The sequence below is a fragment of the Petaurus breviceps genome, unplaced genomic scaffold, assembly GCF_028583685.1.
Source record: "Petaurus breviceps papuanus isolate PSGF00001 unplaced genomic scaffold, PetGlider_PUasm1.0 185, whole genome shotgun sequence".
NCBI lineage: Eukaryota > Metazoa > Chordata > Mammalia > Diprotodontia > Petauridae > Petaurus > Petaurus breviceps.
In genome coordinates this window covers 36,150,309-36,171,055 of record NW_027185797.1, presented here as the reverse complement: position 1 = coordinate 36,171,055, position 20,747 = coordinate 36,150,309, and the positions used below count along the sequence as shown (strand labels likewise).

General features: G+C 44.5%; 1 protein-coding gene and 1 long non-coding RNA gene across 2 annotated transcripts; one reads left to right on the top strand and one right to left on the bottom strand.

Moving 5' to 3' along the window:
• Positions 1 to 6: 6 nt before the first annotated feature.
• Positions 7 to 1,124, bottom strand: LOC138161834 (uncharacterized). Its single transcript, XR_011168482.1, has 3 exons — positions 880 to 1,124; positions 448 to 543; positions 7 to 285 (listed from the first exon to the last, which is right to left on the bottom strand). It is a non-coding gene; the product is annotated as an uncharacterized lncRNA (long non-coding RNA).
• Positions 1,125 to 13,873: 12,749 nt separating this feature from the next.
• LOC138161832 (zinc finger protein 665-like) lies at positions 13,874 to 19,954 on the top strand. Its single transcript, XM_069088809.1, has 3 exons — positions 13,874 to 14,007; positions 15,347 to 15,442; positions 18,357 to 19,954. Exons 1-3 carry the CDS (start codon positions 13,974 to 13,976, stop codon positions 19,952 to 19,954), a joined length of 1,728 nt encoding a protein of 575 aa, XP_068944910.1. The 5' UTR covers positions 13,874 to 13,973.
• The last annotated feature ends 793 nt before the right edge of the window (positions 19,955 to 20,747 follow it).

The window sequence follows — 20,747 nt, the reverse complement described above, 5'->3', positions numbered from 1 at the left end:
GAAAAATCAGACAAAAAATTTCACAACAAATGAAGAGGAAATTAAGGACATCATTTTGCCAAATACATGGTAATAAAACCAAGAACTTAAATGAAATGGGTGAATATTTACAAAACGATAAAGACTTCCATGCCCCCACATTCCACACAGTGACTTTTTATAGGATCATAGATTTATCACTGGAAGAGAATAAAGGCCACGAGGCCAGCTCCCTCATTTTATAGATGGGGAAACTCAGGCTCAACGGTCCAGTGACTTGTCCAGGATCCCACTGCCAACAAGTATCTGAAAAGGAATGCCAAGTCAAATTTTCCTGCCCCCAAATCTAGCATTTGCTTGACCCCACCCCCACCCCCACCTACAAGCCTCTTGTAATCCCAGCTCTTTCCTGCTTTCTTTTTTTTTTCTTTTCCTGCTTCTCTCTTTACCTGCTTTCCCCTCACTCACCTGCACAGCAACTCCTCAGACCTTCTTGCTCTAGCAGCGATGGGGCTTCCCTTTGTTCCAAATAAGACATCAGATCTCCTCTGGGAACCAGCAGCCCTGGGCATGGGGAAGCAGGGATGAGGATGGAGAAAACGTTATGATTTACTTCTCCTTAGGGAAAAGAGTGTGACATGCAAACCAATCCATTTTTAGAATCACTTCATCATGTTCACACAGATCTGGCTTATTCTCCCATTAATGCCTGTAATGCAAGGTAGCCCAAATAGGATGTTCTCCATTATCCTGTTCTGAGTCCAAAACTCCTCAACCTCAAACTGGGAAAAAGGGTCATTGTGCCAGATCAGCCTCAAACTCCAGCAAAAAGGGACCAGGAAGAACTAGCTTTGGCCCTGCCTGTCCCTTGGCTCCTCCCTCCCTTAAACCTATCAAAACCTTGGGACTCTTCATTCAGGGAGTCATGGCCTCTTCTGCTGAGATCCTCCTGCTGGGGAACTCAATGAACCTGAGTCCAAATTCTGATTCTTGACTACCTTGTTCTTGCTGCCTTTGACAGGGGCATGCAAGCAAGGAACAAAGGATGGTTTCCATAACATTTCTCTTTAGGACCTTTGGAGAGATGGGAAGTAGGTGATGGAGCCAACTTGGAAGCAGAAAATTGGATCTTGTTTCACCTTCTTCCAAGAAGGATGACCTCATTGCATACTTTCCATTATCTAGAAATGAGAGGCAGCTGATAGAGCAGTGGAGAGAGCCCTGGGCCTGGAGTCAAGGTTGAAACTGGGCCTCAGAAAGTTACTAGCTTTTTTACACAAATAAGGTACAAGAAGAAGAACTGATATAGAGGAAGCGGATGGGGGAGGAGGGCTGTAGTTCTGCTAAGCTTCTTTCACTGGCAATGGTTTTAATGAGGGAACCACACATATCTATTTAGAAATGTATAAAAGCCTTCTAAATTCAGAATAAATAAAATGGTATGGGCAAAGGGAGGGAAGAGAGGATGAGGAAGAGATCTTTAGAGGCGAGGGTGAGGGAAGGGGCAGAAGGGGGGTCTAGAAGGGTGCTTAGATTTATGAGGATGGGGGGATCTTTAGAGGGGGTAGGCACATAATAGAAAGGTAGCAGGTAGAAGTAGAGGAGGCAGGAGGAATAGGAAGCAAGAGATATGCACAAACATGAAACCAAAGATCAGAAGCAGAATGTGTTTGGGAAAGTATATGTCTAGCCACGTGAATGTGTATATGCATATATAGGGATGCATATGTATGTATTTAGCTGCAGCTATAGAGAAACCTATTTGAACTGTATTGTAGCCTTCAGGGGTAGGGGAGGGGAAAAAGAACAAAGTAAAAGAGAGAACAGAGGAAAACTCACAAGGAAGCAAAGTAAAGAAGGCCGGCTCTCAACACAAGGTGTATTAGATGTCTTCTTGGAAATGAAAACTTCTTCTTACATATTTTCAGTCCTCTCTTTTGTTCTGCTATGCACACAGGCTGTCCTCTGTATCCCAAATGTATATACAGTGTGTAAGCCCATTCCAGGAAGTCATGTTGTGAGTGACATTCCCTTGAAAATGACCTGCTCCTCCCAAGCTACCATCCTCAGCCAGGGTGGCTCCAACATCATTGGGCCATCTGTGTTGTTCCGCATGAACAGCTGGTGAGATGGTGAGTGTGGTGAAGACAGCAGCCAGAAGCAACATCCCTTGGTGATTCATCTTCCATGGTCTCTGCCATCATCATCAGGATGGGCGTCTCTTCTTCTTTCGAGTCACTGATAATGCAGATAACTTTTGCAAAGATCCGTTGGTGACCTTGACCTGTGGAGATAAAAGCATACCCTGGCCCCCAGGTTAAAAGGGTGTAAGAGGGGCGGATAGGTGGTGCAGTGGATAGAGCACTGCCCTGGAGTCAGGAGGACCTGAGTTCAAATCCAGCCTCAAACACTTAACACAAAAACTAGTCGTGTGACCTTGGGCAAGTCACTTAACACCAATTGTCCTTGAAAGAGCAAAAAAAAGGATTTATAAAGAACTTAGGGGTGGCTAAGTGGCAATGAACAGGAAAGGAACATGAACTAGTTAAAGGTTGTTTGGGAACATCACAAGCGCTCTGAGGGGGGAGCTTATAATAGTATAAACTCCAAAAAAAAAAGTTGGAAAAGTCGGATGGTTGCTGTGCCTGGAAGGCTGCATACTGAGCTTTCCAATTTGATTGTGGGGTTGTTTCCTGGGTGAGAAATGCTCTAGTTTGCAGGGCCCTCAAGGAGCCCCCAAACCCGTTTCCCTGACTCCTGCCTTGTCTGCATTCAGAAATCCGGTGTCCCCTCCTGCCACATTTCGGGCAGGGTGTGTGAGGTCGGCCACGTCCTCCTCCAGCTCCTTGAATCTCCTGTGTCCCACAATCCTTCTTGAAATGCCCTGGCTTCCCTCATTTAAAGCAGCTTCCTTTAGCCTTTCGTGTAGCTGTGGCTACGAAGGTGGACACCAGCTCAGCTTGATACACCTGTGAGCCCACCTTCCCACATCTTTGCATCATTTTTTCTTCTACAGAAGCATCTTTCCTAAGCCCCAGCACAGCCCTTTTACAATCAGCATTGGCGTTTTTCCCTCAATAAAGTTTTTTAGCATTTTCTCTGCACCCTCTACTTCACCCGTAGCACGGGCCACTGCCTCGTGCATTCTGGCCACGAAGTCTACGAAACCCCCCTTGGCTTTTTGTCTTATTTGTGTGACGCTCTCTCTCTCTCAGCCTTTGCAGCTGGAATTCTGCCCCAAGCCTGCTGGGCACACCGAGAAATCTTCAAATAAGCTTCCTCAGTGAAACGCAGCTGCTGAGCAGCGTGGGCGTGCGGGCCTGTGCACGGCAGGGCCTGGAGCTGACCGGGACAAGCAGCCTGCACTGGTCTGTAAATCCTGCCATCCAGAACACGGCTTGTCCGGGCGTCAGTGTCGCCCGTGCCAGGGCTGTGCGATCATTGGGACACAAAACACAAATCAATGACTTCTCTAGTTGATATAATACAAAGGGCCAGTGGGGCCGCACTTAGTGACAGACTCTTGCAATTGCTTTAGCACCTTGAATGGCAGTGCCTCACTCCTGCGCCTCATGTGCCCGGGGTGAAAGGGATCGGGCGCTTCACAGGGGCAAGACTCCCTTCTCTCCTAGCCTGTCCTATGGTTTTTTCCAAGGTGGGTTGTGCACGTGCGCCACTAGAGGGCGACCCATACTCATTTTTCTTCCCTGCCTCGTGTTCTTCGTGACTCATCTCCCGTAGCCACCTCTCTCCCGTGCCTTTCCCGGTGTGTCCACCTTTCTGCTTGCCTGGCATCGTGTAGCTAAATCTGAGAGGTCGGGATGCGGAGGTCTATCAGGGGAGGGGGCGGCCGAGGCCATTCTTCCTCTCTCTCCGGGGATGGATCCCTGCTGGAGCCGCCTTCCCCAGGAAGGGACGGACCCAGTCTGACCGACCTCCCTCCCTCCTCTGTCCTCCAAAGGCATCTCTTGCTAGGTGCTATGTGGCCCCCTCCCCTGGTCCCGCTGTGCTTGGTTTTTGTCTCATTTTTACTCACTGCTCTCCGAGCCCTTGCAGCCTACTGGGGTATCCGCTCCTGGAGCCCCTGGAAGCGGGGATGTTCGTACCCCGTGTGTCTAGGGGCGCCCTGGCGCGATCCTGGGGTCCTTCAGCCCCACGTCTGCCGCCAGCTGTAAGCGGCCGCTAACTTTACTAACCTAAGCGCCAGCCTTAGCTTGTGTTCTCAGGAGGGACTGAAGAGACCGGAGACGAGAGAGAGAAACGACTTGTGGTTTATTCTAAGATGGGGGGGGGGGGGGGGGGGGGCGGAGGCTCCTGATACACCTTTAGAGTGAGCACGATTCAAGCATGATCTCCCCCTGCACAGGGTATGAACCAATGCAGGGGCCGAACCAGTCACCTCTGCTGCTGCTCATCTCCTGGGAGACGTGCTTGTGAGCTGGCAGCTGGACTGTGGCCCGCAGCACATCCTCGTCTCCAAGGACTACAGGCAGCTCCTGATTTCCCTTAGAGCTCACATTGTCCTGTCCAAATCGCTTGCATTCTAATGTGCACCGCTGATACCTAGGTCTCCTTAGAACCATGATCAGGGCTGATAAGAGTCATTAAACAGGAAGGCTTGGAGTAGTCATTCTGTGTCTCAATGTTGTTAAAAGTGTGGCAAGGGAAGGAAGGTCAGAGAAAGACACCGGGCTGGGGACCAGGGAGAGTGAGGGAAAATGGAAATGTGGAAGTAGAAGTCTCTCTGACAGAGGAGGATCTGGTGGTCAGAGAAGCTGTCTCCTCTGAACTAGTCCAAGGAAGAGTTCTAAAGGAGAGATGATGAAACAGGCTACACACTTCCTAAGAGGGGAAGGATTGCTACAAGCATCTCCATGTCCCAGTTGACCTGGAAATGCAGCCAATGGAATGGCCAGAGAAGAGAGAGTCCTTACGCGAGAGGATGACCATATAGGGCATCTCAGGGTCAAGCCCCAGAAATACTCCCATGATGTTGGGCATGTGGTTGTTTATCCTTTGTTGTTGAATAGGACAGTGCTGTCATGAGGTGATGTCATGAGGTGGAAGTGAATTGGATTGAAGTTAGGGAGGGCTGTGCAAAGTCACCAGCCTCACTTTCTCTTCTGGAGCCATCTGGCTCCAGGGTCCAGGGAGACTGGGGATGACCCTCTTTGGGGAATGCATCCTATGAATGAAGGATGAGCCAAAGCCCTGGCCTGGCTGGCTGGAGAGATCTAGGAAGAGGAAGGATCTCTGTGCAGAGCTTGGGGGAAACAAAGAACTGTGCACTCAGCCCTCTGGGCCAATGCTTTGCGTTTGGAAGGTGCTCAGCCTCATTTCCCTGCAGAGTAACCCTCCTTTTTGCCACTCTTTAAGGTTTTTTTTTTCTTTTTCTTCTTTTCAGTACGAGACTATGACAGCCAGAAAGCCAGTGTTTGTCAGACATAAATAGCTGTCCCATATGGTACTGCAGGCAGCTGGGTGACAAAGAGCTCTGGAAGAGGGTCAGGCTTGAATGTGGCTTCAGACACTCATTAGATGTGTCACCAGGGTTGTTCTGGGAAATGTTTCACAACCAGCTCTCTGGGAAGGGAGGTTGTATACACTACACAGTATGAAATTGAATCTGCATTCCACACATTTTCTGCATCATTTTCTTAGTAATAATTATAGGTGACATTCATGTGGAGCCTTCCACGTGCCAGGCATTGTGCCAAGGGCTTTGCAATTCTGATTTCGTTGGATCCTCACAAGAATATGGAGAGGTAGGTGCTATTATCATGCCCATTTCAGAGATGAGGACACTGAGGCCATCAGAGCCAAAGGGACTCTTCACCCATCCATGAAGTGCCTGAGGTGGAAAGTGATCTCAGGCCTGGGGCTCCATCTGCTGGCCAGCCTGGCTGCCCCTGGACAACTGACCAAACATTGAGTTAAGAGCTGATCTGGAGCTTTGCAGATATCTGAGGTGTAAACGTTCAGCCTGAACATTGAACCAGCGGCTCTCCCAGGTTGGCAGGAGCCAGCTCCATACCCTAAGCCCCGTCAGCCTCAGTTTCCTCCTCTGTAAAGTGGGCACAGCAGGAGCGCCCATGTCATGGGTTGGTTTTGAGGAGCAAATGACCTGACAATGGGAAAGCCTTTTTCCACTGTCAGAGAGCCCCTGAAGGCGACCCCTGAGCATGGATGGGGGTGGACATTCAGGCCCTTTCCATGCCTCCTTGGGGGACCCTGGAAATGAGCCCTCCTGAGCATCAGGAACCAAGGAGGATGGGGAAAATAAAGCCCTAACCCTCTCTTGGTAGAGGGGGCAGGGAATGGGTACCAATTCAGTTATAGGGTGATCTCCCCCAAATCCCTAAATGAGAAAAAGTAGAACGATAATAAGAACAGCAATAATGTTACAGTTTTAATACATGAAACCAAATTGCCAAGTAACATCGATTCAGTTGGTTATGTTAGTTAGAATTAGTGTAGATATAAAAGCCACTTTATCCATTTCACCCTCTGACCCTATAGACTGAATGCTTTCAGAGGTGTTGACTCTTAATCAGGTTAGGTTAAAGGAGACAAGCCAATAGTGACACAGTTACAGAGTTTATTCCCCAAAGCTATCGGAACTTGCACAAGGAGACAAGACTTAATTCCTGACTGGTAAACAAAGGAGTCTTAAGACTTTTTATACATTTCAGAGCCATCCCAAGTCAGGATGACATGTCACAAACTTTGTGACTTCCAGTTGTTACCATCTATATGTGAAACAGAGTTCCTTGGTGGTAAGTGCAAATTGACAACGACCAGAGCAGGGTCTATTTACATTTTATAGTCTCAGGATGTCTGTTTTGCTGTCATGTGGAGTAAGTCCCAAGATAAGGGGACTCTCACCTCTGGTCTTTGAAGTTACTAATACAGGCATTTTTAGATCAAGCAGAGCAGTTTGTTTGATTAAATCAGACTTTGGCTAAAATATGATATTAAATGATTATCAGAGGGAACCACAGGGTAATTCTGATCCACTTACATTGAATTCTCATTCTTTTAGCTCCTAAACACGTCACCAGAAACACTTAATTTTAAGTGTATTTTATATGAAGAGCTGATCTGGCCTGAGAGGGTCAAACACACTGATTATGCTCCTGGGACCTGACTTTCCAGGAGCCCCATTGTAATTTAAATTGGGAGAAATGTGCTAACACACCTGACTGCATTTCTGTACAACCTCCATTCTGAAGCTAAGCAGGACTCAGTTTCCCTGTGAATCAGTTTCTTGCCTGGAAATCTCCAGGTTGCCTCTTCCTTGCTCTCCCCCTCCCACCTCCTAAAGTCCCTAATCTTTCCTCCAATAAGGAATCAGGTGGTAGTGATGGGGAGGAGGAGCTCTCAGAGCTGGCCAGCCTGGTGGGGGGGTGTCCCCCTCCCCCATGCAATTAGAACCCCGGGGTGGAATTTGGGGACCTGAGAGGGGTCTAGGGCAAGGGAGGGCTCATCCCATTGGACAAGGCATTCCAGGTAGGGAGGGCTGGGATTGGGGAGGAGAGGCAGGCAGGGTCCTGAGCTCCTGGGCTTGGGAGTGATGGAGGAAAGAGCAAATCCTGGGGCCTCAGAGGGTGGGCAGGGTGGGAGAACCCTCCCAGAGGGGGCTGGCTGAAAACTGGAACTTGGGCTGAGATTGCTCTGCCTTCTTCCCTTGCAACTGAAGGATTCCTACCTTCTTTTCTGAAGCTGAGATCTTTCTGCTGGCTGTCCCTGCTTTGGTCTCATCCTCCTCCTCTGACCACGTGGTGAGTGCCCTTCAGGTCCACCCAGAGCAGTCCTCCCCCCCAGCCCTGGCTTCCCTCCCATAACTCTTTTCCACACTCCCAATCACTTCCCAAATGTCTGAAATCCTCCTCCCCAGACTTAGGATTGGGTCTCCCTTTCCCAAAACTCAAACCTTACCCACAGGACCTAGGAATCCTGTCTCCCTGCCCCCAGCTTTTGATTGGAGATTCAGATGTTCTCCCTTCACACCAAGCCCCCGTAAGGACCCAAAGTTCTGCCCACCCTGAGGGCCCCACTGTGGACACAGGAACAAAATGTCCCACCTCGACCCTCAGCTCCTGGGCTGCCTTGCTTTCAGATCCCAGGCACTGGCTCCCTGTGTCTGGTCTCCCTTGAGGGATTCCAGGCCTAAGCTCTACCAGAGGGTCCCAGGAGTCCTCCCCAGATCCTAGTTAGACCCCAAGACACAGTCCTCCTGTTTTCCCAGGCTCAGTGTCCCCCTGGAGCCCTTCTGTCACTGCAGTGTCCCTGAACTCCCTACCCTGAGCTGGGCTAGAATGTCTTCCTCCCAGCCCCTACCTGTGCTTCCCTTGCCGCAGGTCTCCTGCTCCCTTGCCCCCTCCCCCTTCTATCACAGCCCTCAGGCCTTCTGGCAGGGGGCTGAATCCCAGACTGGATTTGATCTCCCAGCCTCAGGCTTCCCCTGGTCCTTCCCTGGTGGCTCCATCCCAGAGCCCTCTCCATACCCAGCCTTCCTAAGCTTCCCTCCTCCCTGGATCCAGCAGTCAGTCTGTTGTTTAGATAATGTGTGTGTGTGTTAGAGAGGGGAGAGGGGATGCAGGGAGGGCAGAGGACCAATTGGGGGGGAGAGCTCTGATTCAGGAGCCACTTAGGCTCTGACTGGTCTCATCCCACCTGGGATCCAAAGCCCCTTCTGCCTCTTGGTTCTCTGGGGGAGAGTGGAAAGGGGAAGGGAACAGGGTTGGAGGAGAAGGAGCCAGAGAGGGTGGGACCATCTTCTTTTCCTAGTCCTGTCCTACCTCTAGGTTGGAGTCTTTGCCCTGAGGGGAGGGCCACACTCTCTGTTAATCTTCCATGGGCCACCCTCCTGCCTGGGAATAGAAATGAAGGACCTCTGACCCTCTGGGGTCTTTCAGCCTCCCCAACTCAGCCTGTATAGGACCAAGCCTGGCCCAAGCAGGGAGCCTGGAGCCAGAGGATATGACCCCCGGGAGCTGCAGACCCTCAGCCCAGGTGAGTGCACTATCCTCAGACCACACCAACATCAGCTAGAGACAAAGAGGATTGTGAATGAGGCCTGCAATCCCCAGCCTAAAGATTGTTCTTTACAAAAATAGGCCAGAAATTGAAAAGAGTAGTAACTACACTGCCCTGCCCTTTCCTCCTGTTTTTAATTGATTCCAAGCACTTTGGCATCACAAGCACTAACTATCTCCACTCCCCCATCCCAATTGCTGCCCTACTGTGTGCTTTTTAAAAGGTTTTCCTCATGACTCCCAAGGCACTAGGAGGACCAGTTCACTCACTGCTCTGTCCTGGGGGGGTCTTCCCTTTGCTCTTTGCATCCATGACTAGCACCCCTCCACCAGGTCCATAGAACTGCTGCCCCCTCCCCTTTGGGATGCTGACTTAGTTGTGTTATTGTTAGGTAAGACAGCATGCACAGTTTTAGAGTCCTTTCAATACACTTCTAAATTGCTCTCCAGAATTGTTGGATCAGTTCACAACTCCACCAATAATGTATTAGTATTGGTTTGCCTACTTCCCTCCAATATTTATCATTTTCCTTCTTTCTTTTATTAGTCAATTGAATAGGTGTGAGGTGGTACCTTGGAGTTGTTTTAATTTGTATTTCTCCAATCTGTATGATTTTAGAGCATTTTTATAGTACTGTAACTAGCTTTGATTTTTTTTTCACCTTAAACCTACCTGTTCCTGTCCTTTGACCATTTATCCATTTGGTCTTGACTTGTATTCTTATAACTTTGACTCCGTTCTATATACAGTTGAGAAATGAAGCCTTTATCAGAGATATTGCTGTAATTTTTTTCAGTTGTCTGCTTTACTTCTAATATTGGTTACATTGATTTTGTTTCTGCAAAAAACTTTTTAATATAATTTAATACACTCAAAATGATCCTTTTTATGTCTAGTAATGTGTCCTGTCTCTTCTTTGGTGGTAAGTTCTTCCCTCATCCATGGATCTGACAGGTAAACTACTGCATGCTCCCTCAATTTGCTTATGGTACCAACTGTTATGTCTAAATCAGGTACCCATTTTGACCTTAGTAGATGATGTTAGATGTAGGTCTACACCTAGTTTCTGCCATACTATTTTCTAGTTTTCCTAACTGTTTTTGTCCTAAGAGTTTAGGGATTGGTGTAGCCATGAATGCATAGATAATTTAGGAAGAATTATCATTTTATTTTATTGACTCAACCCACCCATGAGCAGTTTATAACTTTCCATTTGTTTAGATCTGACTTGATTTGTGAGAAAATATTTTGTATTTGTGTTGTTAGAATTTCTGGGTTTGACTTGGAAGATAGACTCTCAGGTATTTTCTATTGTCCACAGTTACTTCAAATGGAATTTCTCCTTCTGTCTTTTGCTGCTGGATTTTTTTGTTAATATATTGAAATATCAATGATTCACTTGGGTTTATTTTATATCTTATAACTTGGCTAAAACTGTTGATTGCTTTAAGTAGCTTTTCATTGATTCTCTAGGATTTTCTAAGAGTAGGATCATATCTGCAAATAGTGAGAAGTCTGTTTTCTCACTGCTTATTCTAATTCCTTCCATTTCTTTTTTTCCTCTCATTGCTCTAGCTAGCATTTCTAGTACAATAGTGCCTAATAGTGGTGATACTGGGCAATCTTGCCCCATCCCTTATCTGCTTGGGAAGTTTTCTAAGTTATCCCCATTACACATAATGCTTGTTGACAATTTCATATAGGTCTTACTTATTGCTATATAAAAAGTTCTATTTTTTTTCTATGCTCTCTAGTGCTTTTAAGAGGTATTCTTATTTTGTCAAAGTCTTTTTCTGCATCTATTGAGATAATCATATATTTGGGTTATGATGCTGATGTGGTCAATTTTGCTGATGTTTTTTCCTAACACCAAAGCAATGCTCCATTTCTGGTATAAATCTCACCTGGACAGAGTGTACAATTCTTGTGATTTTTATTGCTGTTATCTCCTTGCTGGTATTGTATTTTAAAATGCTCCATCAATATTCAAGGGCACTTTGTATTTTCCTTCTCTGATTTTATACTTCCTGGTTTAGGTCTCAGCAACTTATTTGTTTGATAGAAGGAATCTCTCCTTGTCTTCTTTTTTCCAAACAGTTTATATAGTTTTGAAATTGATTGTTTTTTAACTGTTTGGCAAAATTCTCTTGGAATTCATGATAAAAATCCTAGAGATTTTTTCTTAGGGAGTTCATTGATGTAGATTTTATTTTTCTGAGATTGGGTTATTTAAGTATTCCATTTCCTCTTCTGCTAATCTGGACAATTTATATTTTGGTAAATATTCATCTATTTCAGATTCATTATCAGATTTCTTGGTAAATATTTGGGCAAATTAGATCTTAATGATTGTTTTAATTTTTTTCATTCCTTTCATTTTTGATACTAGGAATTTGTATTTCTTTTCTTTTTAAAAAGTCTCATTAACCAATGGTTCATCTATTTTGTTGCCTTTTTTCCCATAAAACCAGCTGCTAATTTTATTTATTAGTGCAATGGTTTTCTTGCTTTTAATTTTATTAATCTCTTTTTTGATTTTCAAAATTTCCAATTTGGGCTTTAATTAGGAGTTTTTAATTTATTCTTTTTCTGGTCTTTTTAGAAGCATGCCCCATTCATTGATCTTTTCTTTCTCTATTTGATTGATGTAACTGGATACATAACTTTTCCCCCAAGTACTGCTTTCACTGCATCCCATAAATGTTGCTGTGGTGTCTCATTGTTGTCATTACCTTAAAGGAATTATTATTTCTTTGATTTGTTCTTTGATGCATTTCTTCTTTTGGATTAGACGAATTTTTAATCAATCTTTTCACTGCCCTTTGTTGAACATAATTTTTATTGTATTATGATCTGAATGGGATGCATTTTATATTTCTGCTGCTCTGCATTTGTTTGTGAGGTTTTTATGCTCTACTCCAAGGACAATTGTTGTATGAATGCCATGTACTGCTGAGAAAATAATTTATTCTGTCCTCCAAAGGCCCAATAATAGAAGTTTTCTAGAATTTATTAATGCCCCAAACTTCTTTCTTGTTTATTTTTTAGTTAGATTTATTTAATTCTGAGAGGGGGAAGTTGAAGTCCCCCCACTAGTATCATTTATTGTCTGTTTCCTTCTATAACACATTTAAGTTGTTCTTTCAAACTTAAATGCTACACCATTGGCTGCATATATGTTTCTGCTCCAGCCCTTACCTTTTACTCTGTGTATATCAATGCTTCAAATATATTTCTGGTAAACAGCATGTTATAGGTTTCTGGTTTTTAATTCATTCTGCTATCCACTTCCTCTTATGGGTAAGTTAATTAAATTCATTTTTATACTGTGATGATAAATAGGTATGCATTTCCCTCCATCACATTTTCCCCTTGGTTATCCCCTCTGTCTCACTTTTCATGTTACCCTTCTTCACCACTGATTTATTTCTCACCAATACCTCCACCAACCTGCCCTTCCTTCTATCAGTCCCCACACCCCATCCTTGTCCCTTTTAATTTCTATATAGGATGAGATAGATGTCTATACCCAACTGAGCATGTATGTTATTACCTCTTTGAGTCAATTTGGATAAGAGTTCAGGACCAAGCCCTTCCTTACCATCTCCCCCTCTTCCCCTTCAGTGTAACTGCTCTTCTCTGCCTCTTTTATGTGAGATTATTTCCTCCCTTCTACTTCTCTTACTGGTAGAGCACAACTTTCATTGGTCTGACCATGTTGTTCAGATGCCAAAACCATTTTTCCATAAACACTATTTTATGGAGAAAGCATGCAAGGAAGGCTCTCACATGGGGGTTAGAAGAAGTGATTAAAGGAAATTTCCAAAGTCTATCTGAAGAACTCTGTAATCAGTGGTGAGACATGGGAGACACTGTCAAAGGACGACCCCACATGGCGTGCCCATCTCAAAGAATGTGCTGTGCCATGTGAGCAATGCAGAATTGCAGTAACTCAAAAGAATGTGAAGATGTGCCCATTGAGAGCCATCCCCACCCCAGATGTTCACATACACTTTTTGTGCTCGACCTCTGCTAGGGCCTTTTGGGCCCCCTTAGTCTGATCATCCCTGGTCAGACACACCTTGACCCTGACATAGGGATGTCATTTGGTCCTTTTTGAGCACAAAGAACAACAAAAATGGCCAACAATGAAACTAAATATTATAATAAAGACATACATGCTATTGCAGGATGAAAGTCATCATAAAGCAAAGGCATGAGATGTCTGGCCCTGGCCCATCACACCAGGGCAGCCTCAAGCCCTCAGAGTGACAACAGCTAATTCTGCTTCACTTGGCTGGAAGGTCTCATTTCCCTCAGTTCAGTCCTGATGGTAATTACTGTGTCTTATGGATCCTTTCTGTGTTAGGTCTAGAGAAGACTTGGTTCCAGCTTCTTAGGAAATCAGGTAGATCTTTCCTTACTCTTTCCTCTCTTTTCTATAATCACACAGACATTCCTGTGCCTTCCCAGAATACCCTGTGCCTGTGAGCTTCTCACACACTCCCCACAGAATCTGAGAAAGAAGGAATTCCCATCATCTTCTCTCTTTCTCCTCCCCAGATCCTCCTCCCTCACACTCCCAATACATACTTTCACACACATTCCACAGGGAGGCACATCCCATAGTAAGAACTTTTAAACTTTATTCTAACTCACCCTGTCAAATGATTTTCTCAACATTTCATTGACCTCTTATTGACAGTGGTTTCAAGTGTTGACTCTAACACTCATGAAAGGTACAACCACTGAATAAATCTCCTTTCTGTGCTTCAGTTTTCTCCTCTCACTTGAGGAAGGTTAGACTACAGGAATTCTGGAGTATCCTTCCAGCCTAAATCTTGTGTCTTTTGATGATGTAGGAGTTGGTGACATTCAGGGATGTGGCTGTGCACTTCACCCCAGAGGAGTGGGGCCTCTTGGACCCTCCTCAGAAGGAGTTGTACAAGGAGGTCATGCTGGAGAATGCCCGGAACCTGCTCTCCCTGGGTAAGGACACTTCCTCTGTTCCCTCTCAATCTGGTATCACAGGGAATATCTTCATTCATGAGTGTGCTGGTTGTGGAGCATTTATCAATTACTAGAAAGGAAAAGTGCTGGTCTCCTGTGTCCCAGAGACAGGGTCCTCCTGCTGCCATATTTTCCTATAAAAGCTCAGTACCTTGTGTGAAGAGAATCAGGAGGTTGCCTGGTTGCTCCTGAAACTGTCTCTTGCCAATTCTAGGCAGCTTGAGGTCCTAGATCAGATCAGTGTTAAAGTATCTCAGCTGTCAAAGTAATCCCACATGATGTAGTCCAGTCTGTCCCTGGATATGAATTTTGTCTGCCAAATCTCTGACAACTGTTTAGGCAGCTTTTTCCTTCATCCCTTCCTCTTTGGGATGGGCCAAGTATTTAGGACACTCTTCTTTGTGAGAAGCCTCACTTTGTAGCTCCCAGCTATACATGGTAGGGCACATTTGTCCTTCTTCCTTTACATTGTCCCAAATTCCAACCCAGATAATGGGAATGGAAGGAAAGGAATAAGCATTTCTGTTCACCAGCTCTTGTGCTAAGTGCTTTCTTCACAATATGATGTCATTAGGTGATATTATTATCCCCATTTGATATTTGAGAAAACTGAAGTAAACAGAGGTTAACTGAGTTGTTCAGGAGCACAGAGCTAGTAACTGTCTGAGTCTGCATTTGAACCCTGGCATTCCTGGCTCCAGGCCCTGGGCTCTCTCCAATGTACTACCAGCAGCCTCTAATTTCTAGATAATGGAAACTGTGCAATGAGTCCCTCATCCTATGAAGAAGCTGCACCACAACCATTTTTTTTTATTCCAGTTTGGCTCCATGATCTTCTCCCCATCTTTTCCCAAAGCTCCCAAACTAAATGCTATGGAAACCTTGCTTCAGGACTTCTGGGAACCATCCTGTACACTTTGCTTGTGAGCCCCTGTCAGGGACAGGAATAACAGACTGGCCCTGAATCAGAATTTGGACTGAGGTTCGTTGAGTTCCCCAGCAGGAGAATCTCACTAGAAGAGGCAAAGTCTCTGTGTACAATCCCAAGGTTCTTATAGGTGAGGGAGTGAGGAGCAGGGGAGGTGAAAGGGCTGAAGCTGACTCAGCAGGGTCTGATTTTTCAGGAGCTCAAGGCTGATCTGGCCCATCCTAGTTTGGGTTACTGCCTTTAGAAGCCTTAATGGGAGAATAAGGCAGATCTGTGCTAACATGATGGAGGGATTCTCAAAAAGGACTAGCTTTACATGCACACTCTTCTCCCTAAAGAGACCTAAATGACAAGTTTTCTCCATCCTTATCCCTGATTCCCCATTCCCAGGGCCGCCAGTTCCCAGAAAAGATCTGATCTCTCATTTTGAGCAAAGGGAAGCCTCATGGCTGCTGGAGCAAGAAGACCTGAGGAGCTGGCATCCAGGTGAGTCAGGTGAAAATAGGCATATGAAAGCTGTGATGACAAGAGGCTTCTAGGTGATGGGCTGAAGCAAGTGCTAGATTTGGGGGCAAGAAGACCTGACTTGGAAATATTTTTGAGACACTTTTTAGAAGGGGGATCCTGGACAAGTCACTGAACCCTGAACCCCAGTTTCCCCATCTGTAAAATGAGGGATTTGGATGCCATGGCCTTTCAATGCCTTTCTCGTGATAAATCTGTGATCTCATATAAAGTCATTGTTTGGAATTTGGGGGCAGGAACTCTCCTGAAAGAGCAAAAGGGGTTCAGCTTTCCAATATGGGCTCTTTCTTAGACCTTCTTCAAGTGAGTGAGAATTTATTAAAGGCCTGCTCTGTGCCAGACCTCCTGATAAGCACCAAGGATACAAGGAGAAACAAGGAACATCCCCTGCTCTCCTGGAGCTTACAAACTGGGGGAGCAGACAACACATTGACAATAGTGTGGAAACCTGTTTTGGACTGGACAAATTGGATCTCACTGAGAGAGGGCAGGCCCTAAGACTAAGGAGGACTAGAAAGGCGTATTGTGGAAGGTGGGCTCTGGCTGGGGCTTCAGGGAAGCCAGCACAAGCATTCTAGGCATGGGGCTGGCACAGAGCATCTCCAGAGTTGGGAGGTGGTGTGTCCTCGTCACTGGACAGAAGAAGGCCTGCACCCCTGAAGTACAGCATGTTTGGGGGGAAAATAAGATGAAAGAAAATGAGAAGAGGAGGAGGAGGAGGGCAGAGGGTGAAGAGGCAGGTGATTAACAGCCCAGAGAGGATTTTACATGTGATCCTTTTGCTAGGGAGGCAGTCGTGCTGTTGTTCAGTCACTTCAGTCACTTCTGCCTCTTCACGATCCCAGCTGGGGTTTTTAGGCAAGACACTGGAGTGGTTTTCCATTTCCTTTTCTGCATCATTTTGCAGATGAGGAAACTGAGGCCAAGAAATCTAAGTGACTTACTGAGGATGACACAGGCAGTAAGGGTCTGAGGCTGGAGTTGAACTCAAGTCTTCCTGAGCTTTTCTCTATCCACTCTACTTCCTAGCTACCCCAAGGGAGACAGTTAGGGAGTTATCAAAGGATAGCCCTGCTACAATGGGATTATACAGCCCCAATGTGCTGTGGACCAGACAGCCTGGCTTTATGGTTTTCCCTCTCTCCATTCAGCAGCATCTCAGGAGTACCAAAGGTTGCTGCCTTACTTACAGTTGACCCAAGATTAGGCATCACATAAATCATGAACCTGTGCCCCTCCCCTGATCTCTGAGGCTCCATTCTTGGTCCATTCTTACAGAATCATTAGCCAGATTATTTGAGTTGACGGACACTCTTAGTGTAGGGAAATAGGAGGTAAAAACTGCCAGGTATCCCATAGCATGTGATGCTTCAGGAGCTAAAAAGAAGTCTCTGTGATCTTCACTCTGGGTCTGGTCAGGTCCCTGCAGGATTTGAACCTAAGAAAGGTCCCTCACTATAGGGATTATAGTGCAAGAGACAGAAACAGAATTGGGGCCAGAACATGCATTTGCCAACTGAGAGACTAGAATACTGGGACTGTGGTAGAGGCTGATGCCTGGTGTCAGCCCTGGGCCCAGGCAGTTTTTCAGTATGCATGGATTAAGCAACTCCAGTTTTCTTGGCTCTCAGCTTAGCTTTTGTAAGGCACAATTCAGTCCCTGCCGTCAAGGAGCTCCCAATCTGGCATACCAACATGGAGATGATTTGAGAAGAAGCAACAGATTGGGAACATTGTTCTTAACTGATTCACTGAAAAGAGGGTCTTTGGGAATGGAAAGAAATTTTGTTCAATGGGATATATGAGAACTCAAGGAATGAGGCTAATAATGATTTAAGAAAGGAGAGGAGAATTAGGGAGGAAAGAGTCAAAATCATAATAAGAATGATAAAAACATAGACACACCTCAGAGATATTGTGTGTTTGGTTACAGAGCACTCAACTAAATTAAGAGAGCCATAAAGAAAGTCACATAAATTTTTTTGTTTGTTTCTCAGTGCACATAAAGGTTCTATTTATAGTACTCTGTTGTCTATTATGTACACAATACTATTGTGTGTAAAATATCAATGTACATGGTTTAATTAAAAAATACTTTATTGCTACAAAAATCTAACCATCATCTGAGCCGTCCTGGAGCCATAATTTTTTGCTGGTGAAAGCTCTTGCCAAGAGTTGATGGCTGCTGACTGCTCAGCCAGGTGGTTGCTCAAGTTTGGGGATGACTATGGCAATTTCTTCAAATACGGTGATGGTGAAACTTGCCACATTGATAGTTTTTTTTTTCACTTGAACACTTAGAGCCCATCATGAGATTATTAATTGACCTCTTTTCAATACCATTGTGTGTCAGGGAACAGGAAGACACAAAGAGAAGAAGGGAAGAAGTCAACATGGTATAATAAAATAAATTTTCTTAATAGCAAAAGAAAAGAAAGTTTGATGGAGAAAGGCCCTCTAGTACCATGGACAGAGCATGCCCACTTACAGAGCTGTAACTGTAGGTCTCAGCTACTCAGATGTTGGTCAGGTCACTCAGCCATTCTGAGCTTATGGCCTGACTTGTGAATATAATGAGAATGCTGGTCCTGCCATTGGCACTGGTGTTTGTGAGGATCCAATGTGATTGTCTCTGAAGGTCTTTGTAAATCAAGTTATCCTGCAGATGTAAACTAATGGCATTTTAAAATAATTGATTCTGTCCATTGAACTTGGAAGAATTTTCTCTTAGCCTGAGGAAGTAGGATGTAGATCACTTGGTTTACTTTATCCCAAAGGATGGAAGGGATTATAATAATATATATGTGTACATGTTCCTCTGTGTGTGTATATATATATACATATATATGTATATTTTATTGTTTGTTTCTAGCAGAAGGAGAGATTAGACCTAAAATGCAAGAGACTTCTGAAAAGCCAATCATTTCTGTGAAGGAAAATCACAAGAAGACTGTCAGGAGTGATGGTGCCTATGAGATCAGTAGGAGAGAACTCTGTGCTGTATTTCTCAGAGTCCACATAGGAGAGAAACCATATTGTCATCATTATGGGAAAGACTTGAGTCAAGAGTCATCCCTTATTAACCATCAAATAATTCAAACTGGAGAGAAAACACATGAGTATTATGAATGTGGTAAAGCCTTTAGTGAGTGCTCATGCTTCCTTATCCATCAGAGAACTTACACTGGAGAGAAACCTTATAACTGCAATCAATATGGAAAGGCTTTCAGACTAAAATCTAAACTAGCTGTACATCAGAGAACCCACATTGGAGAGAAACATTATAAATGTAACCAATGTGGAAAGGCTTTCAGATTCAGCTCTCATCTTGCTATACATCAGAGAATCCATACTGGAGAGAAACCTTACAAATGTAATCAATGTGGAAAGTCTTTCAATCGGAGAGCCAATTTAGCCAGACATCAGAAAATCCACACTGAAGAGAACCCTTATGGATGTAATCAGTGTGGAAAGGCTTTCAAACGGAGGGCTGATTTAGCCAGACATCAGGGAATCCACACTGGAGAGACACCTTATGAATGTAATCAATGTGGAAGGGCTTTCAATCGGAAGGCCAGTTTAGCCAGACATCAGAGAATCCACACTGGAGAGACACCTTATGAATGTAATCAATGTGGAAGGGCTTTCAATCGGAAGGCCAGTTTAGCCAGACATCAGAGAATCCACACTGGAGAGGCACCTTATGAATGTAATCAATGTGGAATGGCTTTCAGAGTGAAATATAAACTTGTTGTACATCAGAGAACCCACAATGGAGAGAAATCTAATGAATGTGATCAATGTGGAAAGGATTTCAATTACAGCAACAGTCTTTCTGGACATCAGAAAATCCACACTGAAGAGAAACCTAATGAATGTGATCAATGTGGAAAGGCTTTCAAAGGGATCGCTGATTTAGCCGCACATCAGAGAATCCACACTGGAGAGACACCTTATGAATGTAATCAATGTGGAAAGCCTTTTAGAAAGAAGTCTAAACTTATTGTACATCAGAGAATCCACACTGGAGAGAAACCTTATGAATGTGATCAATGTGGAAAGGCTTTCACACAGAACTCTTATGTTGCTGTACATCAGAGAATCCACACTGGAGAGAAACCTTATGAATGTGATCAATGTGGAAAGGCTTTCAGTTATAGCAAGTGTCTTGCTGTACATCAGAGAATCCACACTGGAGAGAAACCTTATGAATGTGATCAATGTGGAAAGGCTTTCAGTTATAGCAAGTGTCTTGCTGTACATCAGAGAATCCACACTGGAGAGAAACCTTATGAATGTAATCAGTGTGGAAAGGCTTTCAGAGAGAAGTCTTCTCTTGTTGTACATCAGAGAATCCACACTGGAGAGAAACCTTATGAATGTAATCAGTGTGGAAAGGCTTTCAGAAAAAACTCCTGTCTTGCTCAACATCACAGGGTCCATATTGGAGAGAAACCTTTGGAATGTAATTAATGCAGAGAAATTTGTCATAAAAGGAAAAAGCAGGGACATGCTAGATATGACAGGATAAAACATCCTTAGCTCTGATTGAATTCATATAAGAGTCATGTTAAGTCCATGTCATAGCTAGACTATTCCACCAGGAATAGCCAGGTGGAAAACATTCCTTTTCAAAGGAAGACAATGGCGAAACTGAGCCAGGAGGTTCCCATTTCAGAAAGAGGCTAAACTTGTCCTCTCAGCTTTTCCCAAAAGCAAACCGTCACCTATAGCAGAATTCCCTTTAAGCAGATTGTGGCATTTTTCTCAGAACCTGATTTGATGCAGACAACTATATCTAAATTCAAACTCAAAATAAAACTAGTTCCAGTGCAATGGCTTTTACCTCAAATGGCAAGTCTCACCAGTCACAGCTTGGGGCATAATACAATTGCTTTTATTTTACCATGACTTATATACATAAGATATTGCAGTTCTCAGTAAGCCAAATTCATTGCTTAGGAACTCCATAACCCAAACAAACTTTAAGTTTTTCTGGGGCTGATGACCTTGACCACCAGATGGTTTCTAGGGGATCTGGTAAGTTTACAAATAAGGAGAAATCAATAGGGACCCCCCAAAAGGGGGCTGATCTACTTGTCCACCCTATGCTATTCTTTGTCTGGACTGATGAAAAGCACATACCTTCTGTGTGAGCTGCTGGGGGATCAGCTTTAGGTTTTAACATTACAACAATGATACCAAATAACTTATTTAACAATTTTTATAAGTGAGAACCAACTTGTTTTAGCTTTAAGACAGGATT

Coding starts and splice junctions, on each gene's coding strand:
- LOC138161832 (XM_069088809.1), top strand. CDS start 13,974: ATGCTGGAGAATGCCCGGAACCTGCTCTCCCTGG. Junction 14,008..15,346: donor CCGGAACCTGCTCTCCCTGG/GTAAGGACACTT, acceptor CCCCATTCCCAG/GGCCGCCAGTTCCCAGAAAA. Junction 15,443..18,356: donor CCTGAGGAGCTGGCATCCAG/GTGAGTCAGGTG, acceptor TGTTTCTAGCAG/AAGGAGAGATTAGACCTAAA.